Below are 13,680 nucleotides of genomic sequence, written 5' to 3'. Positions count from 1 at the left end.
ATTAGCTCAAAATTATTGTGGAGCTCCTGCACCTAAATATACATTTTAGTCATTTAGCAGACGCTCTTATTCAGAGCGACTTACAATAGTGAATACATACATTTCATTTCATGCATTTTTTTTTTGTACTGGCCCCCTGTGGGAATTGAACCCACAACCCTGCCATGTTGGTGTTGCAAACACCATGCTCTACCAACTGAGCCACAGGGAAGACTGTAAACAGTAAACAGTACTGGCATTGTGTGCTCGATTGTATACACCTGTCAGTAACAGGTATGGTTGAAATAGCAGAATACACTAATTTGAAGGGGTGTCCACATTTGTATATATAGTGTAGCACAGGATAGACATGTTACAACAAATCTCAGCTGTCACTATAGTCCATTGTTGTCCATTGAGTTGGAACGATTGACATGGTAGTGTTGTAAAAGTAACAGGCCTTTGTGTAGAAACACAATTTAGTGTATGACAAATACTAATTGTGAGATTAAATGGCATGGCAGCATATATTTATATTTGATTTGGTTAACAAAACAGGCATGATGTTAAAGTAGGAACTAGGAAGTTATATCAAAGGTTTTAAAGTTAGAGGCAGATTACACACACCTTCGTAAACTCGCACTGTATTTTCAAACATGAAGAGAAATTGGATTTATTTGAAGGTGTCCTCTTTTGAATGACACCACTGAGGTAACCATATTATACATTTTTTTTATTTCACCTTTATTTAACCAGGTAGGCAAGTTGAGAACAAATTCTCAATTACAATTGCGACCTGGCCAAGATAAAGCAAAGCAGTTCGACACATACAACAACACAGAGTTACACATGGAGTAAAACAAACATACAGTTAATAATACAGTAGAAAAATAAGTCTATATACAATGTGAGCAAATGAGGTGAGATAAGGGAGGTAAAGGCAAAAAAAGGCCATGGTGGCAAAGTAAATACAATATAGCAAGTCAAACACTGGAATGGTAGATTTGCAGTGGAAGAAAGTGCAAGTAGAAATAATGGGGTGCAAAGGAGCAAAATAAATAAATACAGTAGGGGAAGAGGTAGTTGTTTGGGCAAAATTATAGATGGACAGGTGCAGTGATCTGTGAGCTGCTCTGACAGCTTGTGCTTAAAGCTAGTGAGGGAGATAAGTGTTTCCAGTTTCAGAGATTTTTGTAGTTCGTTCCAGTCATTGGCAGCAGAGAACTGGAAGGAGAGGCGGCCGAAGGAGGAATTGGCTTTGGGGGTGACCAGAGAGATATACCTGCTGGAGCGCGTGCTACAGGTGGGTGCTGCTATGGTGACCAGCGAGCTGAGATAAGGGGGGACTTTACCTAGCAGGGTCTTGTAGATGACCTGGAGCCAGTGGGTTTGGCGACGAGTATGAAGCGAGGGCCAGCCAACGAGAGCGTACAGGTCGCAGTGGTGGGTAGTATATGGGGCTTTGGTGACAAAACGGATGGCACTGTGATAGACTACATCCAATTTAATTAATTAATAAACATATCACCTGCTCTTTTTTTAATCAGATTCTCAATCCCACCTGAAGTCTTGCCCCACCATCTCATTGAATTTGATATTAAAAAGCCAATAAAAAAGTTCAAGAGCTGCTCAATGACTTCCCAGTCTATCTGCACATGGGTTCTACCCTTGGACTTGCCCAGGCAGCAGGGCTGGCTGCTGCTCTCTTGTTTCTTCAGGCAAGGGAAGCCTTTGGTTCGGTTGAAGTGCTTGTCTGTGATAATGCGTTTGAGACCCAAGAAGTCCTGGATGCAGCCCAGCTACCCCGCCGGGTCCGTGATCAGCCGCTCGCAAAGTGTATCTGGGGGGAGGTGAAAGTACTGCAGCCAGTTCTCTAGGTGGGAGGATGTACATCCCTATGCAGATAGCATTCCATGAGGTGTCTACCATACGCTGGCATCAGTTCTGGAAGGCCAACTCCTCGAAGGTGGGGATGTGCAGCTTCTTGGACAGAGTGTGTGTGTAGTCTGCGATGGCTCTGGTGATTGGGTTACGCAAACCCCAATCAACTTGGTGTTGGGGGACATACTGGTGATGCGTCTGGGAATATCTAAAAAAATTAAAAATAAAACAGTACCGGCACCCAAAACAAGTACCGGCACGTATTTCAGTCCAGACCAAGTGAGAGATGTGAATTGCTAACAGTTGGTCTTTCTGGACAACACTCGGCTCTGGTCTCAAAAGTGGGCAGAAAGCGAGAACAAATGACTCTGCAAACCAAATAAGCATGTCTCTTTTATTATTACAACCCACTTAAGAACCAAGTGACCAAAAGAGCTTGGCCTATTCCTGTCCCACCGATCATACAAACATGTTCAGACATCAGTGATGTGATGGGACTTTGTACTTCAGGGAGAAGTTGTAGGCTCTCAGGGGCCACTTGCAGCTAGGAGCCAAACCATGTTATTAAGAGTACTTTCACCCTTCTCTCCTGCCAGCCACTTCCATCCTGACTGAGATTCTCATAAATAAGTGCTGTTTGAATGCAACAACCTCCTACATACTGTACAGTGTACATTCATTATTGATTACTTGTTCTTAACTCCCATTGTTTATTCCAGTGCTCAAGTGGAAACCACTCCTTTCTCAAATGTGTCATTATAATCTTTTGTGGGACTTTGTTGTTCAGTAATTAATATGTTCTAAAACAAATTAGAGTACCAGTCCACCAAGCTATGAGTCGACATTATACAGTATGGCTGAGTGATGAGGGAAAGCTAGTTGACCCTAAGGCAGAAGTAGCGACATACAATAAATACAACGTGGGCTGTACATGGGAAAAGCTATATACACAAGGCTTGGATAAAACTGCAGGGTGAAGAATACTCTGACCACAATTGGAACAACCTTCTTTCCAGTTGCTTGCATTGTGTGTGTAGTTACGAGCCGGTGTAACTGTCAAAATAGAAGGCACTGGACTCTGAATTGAGGTCATTTTTGTCACATTATCAAGGTCCATACACATTTAGCCCAATCAGTTTTGAGAGTGTGAGGTCTATTGGTGTTGACAAGACAGGCAGGAGATGTCTTGTTCCAAGGCTGTAACGTATACTACGGGGGGGAAACCGTTCCCTCAGAATTACCTTGGGTGAAGCCATTCTAGTCAGTTTCAGCACTCGGCAGAAATGGAGACGACCAGCAGTGCAAGGACATGAGATGAAAGAAGCAGACAGGTTTATGTAGATGCACAGTTTTCTTGTTTAGTGGTAGCTCTGATGCAGCAGCGAGGTCTGGTTAGTACAGCTAGAGTACGTTGTGTTTTCTCCCTGTCAACCCCATACAATCCACAAAAGCTGCGCTAGCTCAGCTCAGGTGATCAAAGCGTACTACTCAAGTGACAACTGAACAGCATTGGTAAAGCACAATAACGAAATCATCTAAATGTGTTATGTGCAGCAAAGCACATACAGTTTCAGTGTTATTTAAGAAAAATGAGACATTGAGTGACATTAATTAGGGATACTGCGAGAATCTGGTTTTTATAGTCACCCATAGTCAGATGAACTCGTAGATACCCTTTTTTGTATGCAAGTGTACCTGTAGACTTCTAGTCATTGCGCTAACTTTAGTTAGCATTGGCTCGTGAAACTAACTTCCTTCATACTGCATGCAGAGGTGGTTTCCACGAGTTCTTCTGACTCTGGGTCATAGCTGTTATTTGTCCTAAAAATAATATAAGCACAAATTATAGTAGTGGCGAAGTAAAACTGATCAAAATCTAGATTCTTTGTCATCTAAATAGACAACCGCATGATTCATAAAATCCATTGATTGTTAAAGGAAATTATATCCTAAGACAGCTCAAAGTAGAGTATCAGAACTGTGCAGACTAATGAAATTATAGCTTACACATACACATATATATTACACACATATATATTCTATACATACATACATACATACACACACACACACACACACACACATACATACATATACATGTGTGTGTGTATATGTGTGTATGTGTGTATATGTATGTATGTATGTATGTATGTATGTATGTATGTATGTATGTATGTATGTATGTATGTATGTATGTATGTATGTATGTATGTATGTATGTACACATACATACATACATACATACATACATACATATATATATATACACACACATACATACATATGTGTATACATATGTATGTATGCATGTATGTACACACACATACATATACACACACACATATATTCTATACATACACACACACACACACATATACATATATACACATACATATATACACATACATATACACATACATATATACACATACATATACACATACATATACACATACATACATACATATACACATATATATTCCATACATACATTCTATACATACATACACACATATGTATACATACATACATACATACATACATACATACATAACTTGTTTGTAATAAGCAAAGAAAAAGGAAAGACAAAAAAAGAACCACTCACCTGTCTCACTAAAAAGAAAAGTTTGAAGGCCACAGAACATTTTCCCTTTTCTTGTCTTAAATAAATTGTTAAAAGGCAAACATAGTGCAAGAGGTAATGGTACAATTGGATGCTCAAAGTTGATGATGCAGATGTGATGCAGCATGATCCAGGACGAGCGGAGTGGGTCTATCCATACGGAGAGGTCAGACAAACCAGTTGGCGTTTATTCCGTAATCAGTCCCTAAATCAAACGCATCCACTGGAGGCAGCCAGGCTCCAACTGACTAGCTTTACCACACTAGACAGAAAAGTATAGCCCATGAAGCATGACATTACCCCCCAGAATGGTTATCAAACTAAAAGCGAACAGAAATACACATGCCTTTTATTTTCCGGACTGGCACTTCCTCTGTAATATAGAGGACTACTCTCTTTGATTGGTTGGGACGCCATCCTCTCCTAGCGTGTCAGTTAATTGTGTCCCCATGGCTGGCGTCTACGAAGTCTGTGAGCCATGGACTGAGGCATCGCCGTCTGGACTGAGGGCGGCCGGGCGGCCCTGCGCCAACACACGGGCAGTAACCGGGGGCAACTGTGCCACCTCGCTCACAAGGTTCTCATACTCACTGCTGTCATCATCATCATCCTCCTCCTCCTCCTCCTCATCCTCTTGCCCTGCAGCCTGTCTGTCCAGGGAGTCAGAGCTGGATCCGTCTCCGTTCCCCAGGTAGGGCGTACTGGGGCTAGGAGCAGGGCTGGGGCCCGCACTGAGGTTCAGACCCAGAGGACTGGGAGAAGGGTGGCCTGGAGAGCCCACAGCCTGGGGACGGGGAAGCAGCGCAGCACTGGTAGGGGAGGACAAGGAGGGGAGGAGTGAGTCATCCTGCAAGGAGAGGAGGTCTGCGTAGGAAGGGAGGTTTGCAGAGAGACCTGGCCGCTCGGGGGTGGATGGGGTGTAGACGACCACCCTAGACAGGAGAGAGGTCTCCTGGGGCTCAGAGTTCTCCTCAGGAGTAGGATGTTGCTCAGGGTTCTGCACCTCCTGGAGTCCTAAAGTATAGGAATAGGCAACCAGGCTAAGATTAAACGGGGATTCAATACAAAACTAAAAACGTCCTGGTTTGTTTTTGCTTCCCTCCCATCTTAAAGAAAGAAATTGTATTTGCTTAATACCACGTAAAACACCTCCCCAGATATGGTTACAGGGAATGAATAGTTGATTCAAGAATCAATTTCACGAGAGAATGAGATGGTCAGAGCAGTCAAATTCAAACCCAATTAAGTAACATACTTCTCTCCGCCTCCGCGGATTTTTGTTTCCTGAGAGCAATTTGCTGTTTGAGTTTGTTCACCTCCTCCTGGAATTTCTCTTTCACGCGCTCACTCTGTTCAACCTCTCCACATACAGCCTGAAAAAAGCAATCAAGAAAAAGCTATCAAGAAACATATTATCACTATATATAAAAAATATATATAAAAACGCAACATACAACAATTTCAAAGATTTTACTGAGTTACAGTTCATATAAGGAAATAAATACATTAGGCCCTAATCTATGGATTTCACATGACTGGGCAGGGGTGCAGCCAAAGGTGGGCCTGTGAGGACATAGGCCCACCCACTTGGGAGCCAGGCCAACCTACTGGGGAACCAGCACCCAGCCAATCAGAATTCTTTTTTCCCCACAAAAGGGCTTTATTACAGACAGAAATACATTTAATACATTTTAGAATAACGCTGTAACATAAGAAAATGTGGGAAAAGTCAAGGGGTCTGAATACTTTCCGAATGCACTGAAGCCATGGTGTCAACCAAAACACCACATTGCTGTTTATCCAAGTATAGATGTGACTTGAAGGGTATGAATAGGACATTTGCAGGCAGCCAACTCACTTGCACTCTATCTTGTAGTGCACTGTAGACTTGAAAAATTGTTCTGATATCCTTCATCACACCGTCTTTATCAAAGAATTCAGCCCTGCAAAACATACAGTACATCCCATTTCCATCAACACACGATTCTCAATACTAAAAAATAAACTACATGTGGGAGACACTCACCCGTGCTCTTTGATGACCTTGGCATAGTTGAGTGAGGTGTTGGGGACAGAGGAGACCTTGTATTCCTGCTGGCTGGTGGTGCCCAGGTTGGGGATGCGGAGGGTCACCCTTTGGTTGTACCTGCTGGGTAAAACCAGAGTCAGCCTGATAATACACTACAGGCAGTTTAGCCCAAAAGACCCTTAAAGCTCAGACACACCAGTTGGATTGTCAAACATTAGCTTGCCGACAGTACTTAGCACCTCTGAACAGAGTGTCGGCAGTCAATCTCTTTTGTATTCACACAGCAAAGACCTTGGAAGTCGTTAGCCACTCAGCCTTGTTAAAATACTCCAAACCAAAAGGTGGCAGTAGCGTTGTTCAGCAATGCATATCCGTGCATATTGCTTATTTTCTAAATTCCAAACGATCTGCACTAATGTTGCTATTTTGTAGAAAGCCCTTGTTGATACTAGCCAGATGGCCACAGCTAAATAACTCGCTAGCAAGATGACAAAGAAACAATGTGATTCAATCTCCATAATCCCGTACGGCCAGTGCCAGACCATAGCTAAATGTTTGGGTTGCTGCCTCCCGATATGGAGACCGGAGTATGGGATAGTGGGTGTGTTGAAAGGAAAGGAGCGGGCGTGTGGAAAGGAAAGGAGCGGGCGTGTGGAAAGGAAAGGAGCGGGCGTGTGGAAAGGAAAGGAGCGGGCGTGTGGAAAGGAAAGGAGCGGGCGTGTGGAAAGGAAAGGAGCGGGCGTGTGGAAAGGAAAGGAGCGGGCGTGTGGAAAGGAAAGGAGCGGGCGTGTGGAAAGGAAAGGAGCGGGTGTGTGGAAAGGAAAGGACATTTTACATTTACATTTTAGTCATTTAGCAGACGCTCTTATCCAGAGCGACTTACAGTAGTGAATGCATACATTTCTTCTTTTTTTTCGTACTGGAGCGGGTGTGTGGAAAGGAAAGGAGTGGGTGTGTGGAAAGGAAAGGAGTGGGTGTGTTGAAAGGAAAGGAGTGGGTGTGTGGAAAGGAGTGGGTGTGTTGAAAGGAAAGGAGTGGGTGTGTTGAAAGGAGTGGGTGTGTTGAAAGCGCTCTGCTGTAGGTTAGACAGTTTTGATTGAGCAGTGTTTTTTTTCTTCCGTTTCTTACCAGGCTACTGCGGTACATTGAGCTACCGTACCACGAGAGTTCGGACTTCTATTTTGAAGTGAGAGGATGAGTCCGAGTCTTATTTCACTGTTAGTTCTACACAAATAAATTGTACATATTCAGTTATAAAATTGACAATTGTTTTTGATTAAAAGTTCTGTAGAATATATATATAAACATAAAATAAAATAAATTATAGATTGTAGCTTACATCAATGTATGTCTGCATCATTTCCAATCCCCCATAGATTATTTATATATATATAAATAATCTATCTGCATAAATAAAGCTGATCTACACCCCCCCCCCCCCCCCGAAAAAAAACTGTTTTCCTTCACTCTGCGGTCCAACCTGACTCCATAAGTTTGGACACACCGACTCATTCAAGGGTTTTTCTTAATTTTTACTATTTTCGACATTGTAGAATAATAGTGAAGACATCAAAACTATGAAATAACACATATGGAATCACGTAGTAACCAAAAAAGTATTAAACAAATCAAAATATATTTTATATTTGAGAATCTTCAAAGTAGCCACCCATTGCCTTGATGACAGCTTTGCACATAGTTCCATAGGGCGACGCACAATTGGCCCACCGATATCGTCCAGGTTAGGGGAGGGTTTGGCCGGTTGGGGCTTTACTTGGCTCATCGCGGTCTAGCGACTCCTCGTGGCAGGCCGTGCGGCTGCAGGCTGACCTCGGTAGTCAGTTAAACGGTGTTTCCTCTGACACATTGGTGCTGCTGGCTTCCGGGTTAAGTGGGCGGGTGTTAAGAAGTGTGGTTTAGGGGGTCATTTGATTAATAGTTCAGCCGTCTTACGGCTTGGGGGTAGAAGCTGTTAAAGAACCTTTTGGTCCTAGACATTTTTTTGTGCATTTTTCCCCATATTCCATCCTGTTCGCTTTATTTTTATAATATATTACACTTGATCTTTCTTAAATAAGTTCCTCCACAATGGGTGTACTCTGTTGCTTCATGTGTTGTATGCGTGTTCTTACTGTGACCGTCACCCTGATACTCGCTACTAGGTAGCTACTTCACACACCTTTGCCGGACAGTAGTGCTTGTCAAGTGGGAGCGAAGGGCACTGTGTCCCGGTGTTGTTGCCTTTCATGCCCTCCCCATTGAGTAGTAAACTTTATGTACAGTATGTTTCAATCATATTGGGCTATAACTACCCATACTTGAAATGTTCAGCTAGCTAGCTAACATTAGCATATTCACTAGTTAGCACAAGCAGCCAACACAGGCAGCCGTTTCATGGAAACGAGCTAATCCATTATAATATCAATCCTACAGTGGTTAGCTAGCTTGGAGGAAGTATTTAGTGTTGTATGCATTGTGTCTGTGCACTTAGCTAGCTACCATCCCATAGCCTACATTGCAAATGAAGTGTGACTGGCTCATCCGTGGATGTAGCCTACGGAGAAAATGCCCAAATTATTATGTTGTTTTTTTTCTTCGGGGGGTGGGGCTCCCCCACATGGGGGGTTGTGTTCTCTGATTGGCTCAAAGTCAAGTTGTTTGCCACTGACGAGCATTGTGATTCTATAAGTAGAATTGGAATGTTCGTCACTACCGGGTTGGCATGCAGCAGGTACCGTTCGTTCTAGCAAGAGAAGGAACAGCCTCCCACTGTGATAAGTACCTATCGGCAGTGAGATTCTCAGTGTGTTTCATGCTTCACCCATTGATGGCTGGTCCCCTTTAACTTGTATGTAGGGCAGCAACATTTTACTACATTGCTTTGATTGATACTCAGATCCAATGGATCTTGTTGAGAGTTCAGAAGCTGTAAAAATCTGCTAATGTAGGGTGCCACCCACACACACACACACACACACACGCACAATCCCTCCAGGCCTCGACCAACCCACTCTGAGCCATCAAGCCACGGACAGAGAAGTATTTAAGTACCCCAGTTTGAGTCCAACACACAAGCCTTTAATCCCTACTGACAGACCTCCCGCTGGGCAGTCCATCTGACCCTACATATAGAATGGCCAGACCCTAAATAGTTGTTTAATCCATGTGTGATTTATCTGAACGGTCATTCTATAAATGATATGCCTCTACGCACCCGAGGTGCTTCCACAACTAGCAACCATTAAGGATCAAAGGAGAGGCCACTAGTGTTCTCCTCCTCTGTGGATTCTGTGCCACTGACAACAGCTGTGTCCTTCTGTTGCCTCAGTAGGTGAAAATTAAGGGCCACTTTCAAATTACAGATTCAGATTTTAGTTTCCCCTTGTGAGGACAGTGAGTCAGTTCAAAAAACAAATTATTATTCATTCCAAGCTGGCACCTCTTGCAGACTGAAGGCAACAGAGCTGCACTTGATGGACCCGAGCTCTGATTCGCCTCCCACACACACTGACCTGGCTGCAGAGGGTGAACAACAGCGTGGGAATGAACACTGAGAGGAGGCCAACTTCATGAACAGTGTTGGTCTATATGTGTGGATTGTTCAGCATCGCCAATATATGCACCAGCCTGTTTGTGCATGCTGTTTGGTACAGAGTGCATATAGCTGTGCGTGGGTAGTCCTACCTGCGGTTGGGTCTGAACAGCACATACTCCAGTGCGTGTGTGGAGTTGTTAGCTGTGGAGATGAAGCTGAAGAGGAGGAAGACTAGGTCGGGCACATCCAGGAGCTGGGTCAGCTGCTTGTGGATGATCTGTTCCCTGAACGACATCTGCTGCTGCGTGTTCCTCCTGAACCTGTACCAGCCGATGACATTCTACACAGGGGGGGGTCAAGTACAAGAGGGTCATTTAGAAGATGCACAGACAGTGTTTAAGCTACATGTACAGACTGATCGCTAGATACTACTGTTCAGTAATGCTACTAATGCGCATACAAATAGGCCTATAATAAATACTCACTTTCTGTCTGTCTTTAAGAATTCTGTTAAGATTCTCATCATTGACTTTTCCAGCATAATCATAAAAGCTGGTGGGGCATAAAAAAAAAATCAATTTCCACACAGTAGGTCCACATTACTCAAGACTTCTGGTGGGGTGGGGCCACCTGCTGTTCACTGACAATTACATCACTAGATTTGTTGAATGAAAGTACTGTACGGTATTTGGCCTAGAACGTGCATGATCAAGACAAAGCTTGCTCTCAGATTGGATAATACATTTATGAAATATATCACTAGTCTAATTATATTTGCGCATAAACCAAGCAGTCATTTGAAAAACAGTTTTATGAAAAATAATGTCACAAAATGTCTTTAAGGACAACAAATTCCATAGAATTTTAAATAACATAAAATCTTACCTAAATAGCTGTGCACAAGGTTCATGATTATGGACTTCTGTTTTTAAAAAGAACACAGCAAATGTATGGTTATTAAACTTATATATAATGTTAGTCTATGGCATCCTACCGCTTTAAAAGGTGTAATCTGCAGTTAGAACAATAAAGTGGCCACACCGCCAACGATTTGGTAAACAAGGGAGGGATGGGGCTGGAGAAATGTAACCACTCTCAAACTCATGGACAGAGCTATGGATACATGGACTGGCCATCCAGGATATGAACATTATAGTTTTAACCATGTTTTGAGGCTATACAGGGTTTGTTTGTTAATGTAAATGTAAACAATGGAGTAAACAAGCTCATATTTTGGGTCCTGATGGGGTACGAAAGTTGAACTAAGGTTATGAGACATGAATCAATAAGTATATATCATGAATTTAGCCTACATTCTATTGTGTACAAATCCCATTTCCCAGAGACTTGCTACATAATATATTGAACAGCTGCTGTGAAGGACCCACTATATGCAGAAAAAACAACGAGACAGTCCTTTTTATCTGAAACCTGACAGTCCAGTTTGACAGAATTCCACAGTAGCACGGAACATATTCAGTCAAGACAAGCCTTGAAACAAATAGGTCGGTTTCTTTGAGTTGAGTCCCCACATGTCAACGAGTTAGGCTATCCGAGGCCTAGCTCTCGAAAATCCTTCTTCTCCGTATGTTTTCAGCAGTTACATTTGCCCATATTTGGCTCCATGTGAACTACAATACCAACACTGTTTTAACGTTTAGAAAAGTACGTTTTCGAAACATGCTGATATGCCCCTTATCTTTCATATCTGCGAGAAAGAATCTTTCAAATTAAAAAATCTACACATACTGTAGCAGTTTTGCACAGATCCACAAGCTCTGTGTGCCTCCAGTTGATGAACTACACTTCCTTCCCAGTTAGCTTACACACAGGTGTTCAGAGCACGCTAGATAGCTAATTAGCACAGGTGGCCGCCTACATCTTCAGTCTGTCTTCCGTAAACAAGCGATGTAACATGGAGATTTGGCTGTGTCGGAACACTAACCGAACCCTATAAAAAGGTGTGTAGTAAGTTAAAGCTGCACTATGCAGAAATCGCTCCACCATTTCCTGGTTGCTAAAATTCAAATAGTTTGCCTAATTTCAGTTAATGTGACAAAAAAGTAAGTATAGTGTAATCATCGTACCATCTAAACTGCTGTGAAATATTTTCCATAACCAAAAATATTGTATTTTCAGCTGTTTGAAATAAAAGATACAAAAATGAAACTTAAGAATGGAAAGTATAGAAATAGTGCAGATCTACCACTTCTTAGACTTGCGTTCAACAAGAATGTCAGATTTATAACTCATTTCTTTGTCAATTTAGTCAGCTCACCCGAAAAGTTAAATATTCCAGCTTTAACATTTTGTTTTTTGAAAATTGTTTCTTGCTGATACGAATGACATGTTACTTATATTTCCAAAAACGCACCGCAAGCGATGCGTGTTAATTTGTTGAGCAAGTGTTGGGGCTCTTAACATAACTCCCCCGGTCAGAATATACTATCGTCAATAGGCGCTAAAGCAGTTCACTTCTATGAATGGGGAATCCAAGGCCTTACCTACTACTTGGAGGAGTTCAGCACTGCTGATCTGTGTATCACTGATGCTGACAGTTTCCTCTTGCCTTACGTCTCCTAAAAGAAAGCCCTCCTGTAGGAGCAAAAAGTTGTTTCTAATGACAAAACGTGGCAGAAAGGCAACAAATACTGTTTGAGGCCTGACACTTATCAAGCTCTGGCTACAGACAGTCAAATCAAGTCATGTGTCAAATGTCAGGTGAAACAGCAGCATCGACTCTCAACTCTGTTTGCTAACAGGTGTCAATCCAGTTTTCTATCAAATGGCAAACAAAAACTGTTGTGGCTTGAATGCATGCTGATTGACTTGATTATTGTTTTTATAAGCTTATCAGAATTCACATCCTAGTTGTCCAACAAACTTGCTAGATAACTCGCGAGATATGTGGTGACAGTGCTAGAAAATTACTTCACAATACTTTACTTTTCAGAAAAATAAACCTAACACTTAGTAAGATGTTGTACTTTAGCTAGCTAACAGAGCGGAAAAAAAAACAAATCTCAGCTCTACCTTTCTGATGACATAGCACAGTTGCATTGGTTATCTGTGACAACGTTAGCCAGTTAGCTAGTGTGCATAATGTGATGCAATTGCACATTTTCGTAATATTGTTAGCCAACTAACTAGCTAGTTACATATAACTACATCAGTGTTGTAAGTCGACACCACTGAAAGTCCACCCTAAGCATTACAGACTAGTTAGCAAATGTCTTGCTGTAGTGATGGCACGTAGCTAGCTAACTACTAGCGAACGTTAGCTAGCAACAGGAAGATGACACTGGGAAACCCACTGAGTTTATCCCCGAGAATAAAGTCCAAATATACACCCAAGTTGCAATTAAACAAATGTATGCACTGTCTCCTAATTCATTAAAATGTCCCCGGTACTTACATGATCAGAGTTGCTGTTAGCGCTGTGATAACACACAGAACTAAAAGTATAGCCCGAAATGGAAGCCGCCATGATGGAAACATCCCCATCTATCCCACCACCCACTGCGTTTGCACGCACGCTCCTCTCGGCGTACACATTATGGTCAGAAAGTTGCTACAGTTGTCATTGTTCTGTACTGTACCTCATCTCTATTTCCCAAGGTTTGGAGAAGAGAG

At 42.4% G+C, this 13,680-nt stretch overlaps 1 protein-coding gene across 2 annotated transcripts; it reads right to left on the bottom strand.

Annotated features, from left to right (window-relative positions):
• Nucleotides 1-4,511: 4,511 nt before the first annotated feature.
• On the bottom strand, nt 4,512-13,623 carry LOC115193712 (BRISC complex subunit Abraxas 2). 2 transcript variants are annotated; one of them, XM_029752647.1, is made up of 9 exons: nt 13,463-13,623; nt 12,552-12,642; nt 10,933-10,969; nt 10,533-10,599; nt 10,197-10,387; nt 6,510-6,629; nt 6,342-6,426; nt 5,739-5,856; nt 4,512-5,497 (listed from the first exon to the last, which is right to left on the bottom strand). In XM_029752647.1, the coding sequence occupies exons 1-9, from the start codon at nt 13,532-13,534 to the stop codon at nt 4,944-4,946; spliced, it is 1,335 nt and encodes a 444-aa protein (XP_029608507.1). In that variant the 5' UTR covers nt 13,535-13,623; the 3' UTR covers nt 4,512-4,943. The 2 variants fall into 2 exon arrangements, with proteins under 2 accessions (XP_029608507.1, XP_029608506.1); XM_029752646.1 differs by having other exon boundaries at nt 6,510-6,632; nt 13,463-13,614.
• Between the last annotated feature and the right edge of the window lie 57 nt (nt 13,624-13,680).

This window comes from Salmo trutta, chromosome 5 (assembly GCF_901001165.1).
Source record: "Salmo trutta chromosome 5, fSalTru1.1, whole genome shotgun sequence".
Lineage (NCBI taxonomy): Eukaryota > Metazoa > Chordata > Actinopteri > Salmoniformes > Salmonidae > Salmo > Salmo trutta.
This window is presented reverse-complemented; position numbering and strand designations above follow the sequence as displayed.

Bases quoted from the DNA above. Each gene is read 5' to 3' on its own strand.
- LOC115193712 (XM_029752646.1), bottom strand. From the start codon at position 13,534: ATGGCGGCTTCCATTTCGGGCTATACTTTTAGTTCTGTGTGTTATCAC. The intron at 12,643-13,462 runs GTAAGTACCGGG...TTGCTCCTACAG, and splicing joins CTAACAGCAACTCTGATCAT to GAGGGCTTTCTTTTAGGAGA. The intron at 10,600-10,932 runs GTAAGATTTTAT...ATGCCCCACCAG, and splicing joins CCTTGTGCACAGCTATTTAG to CTTTTATGATTATGCTGGAA.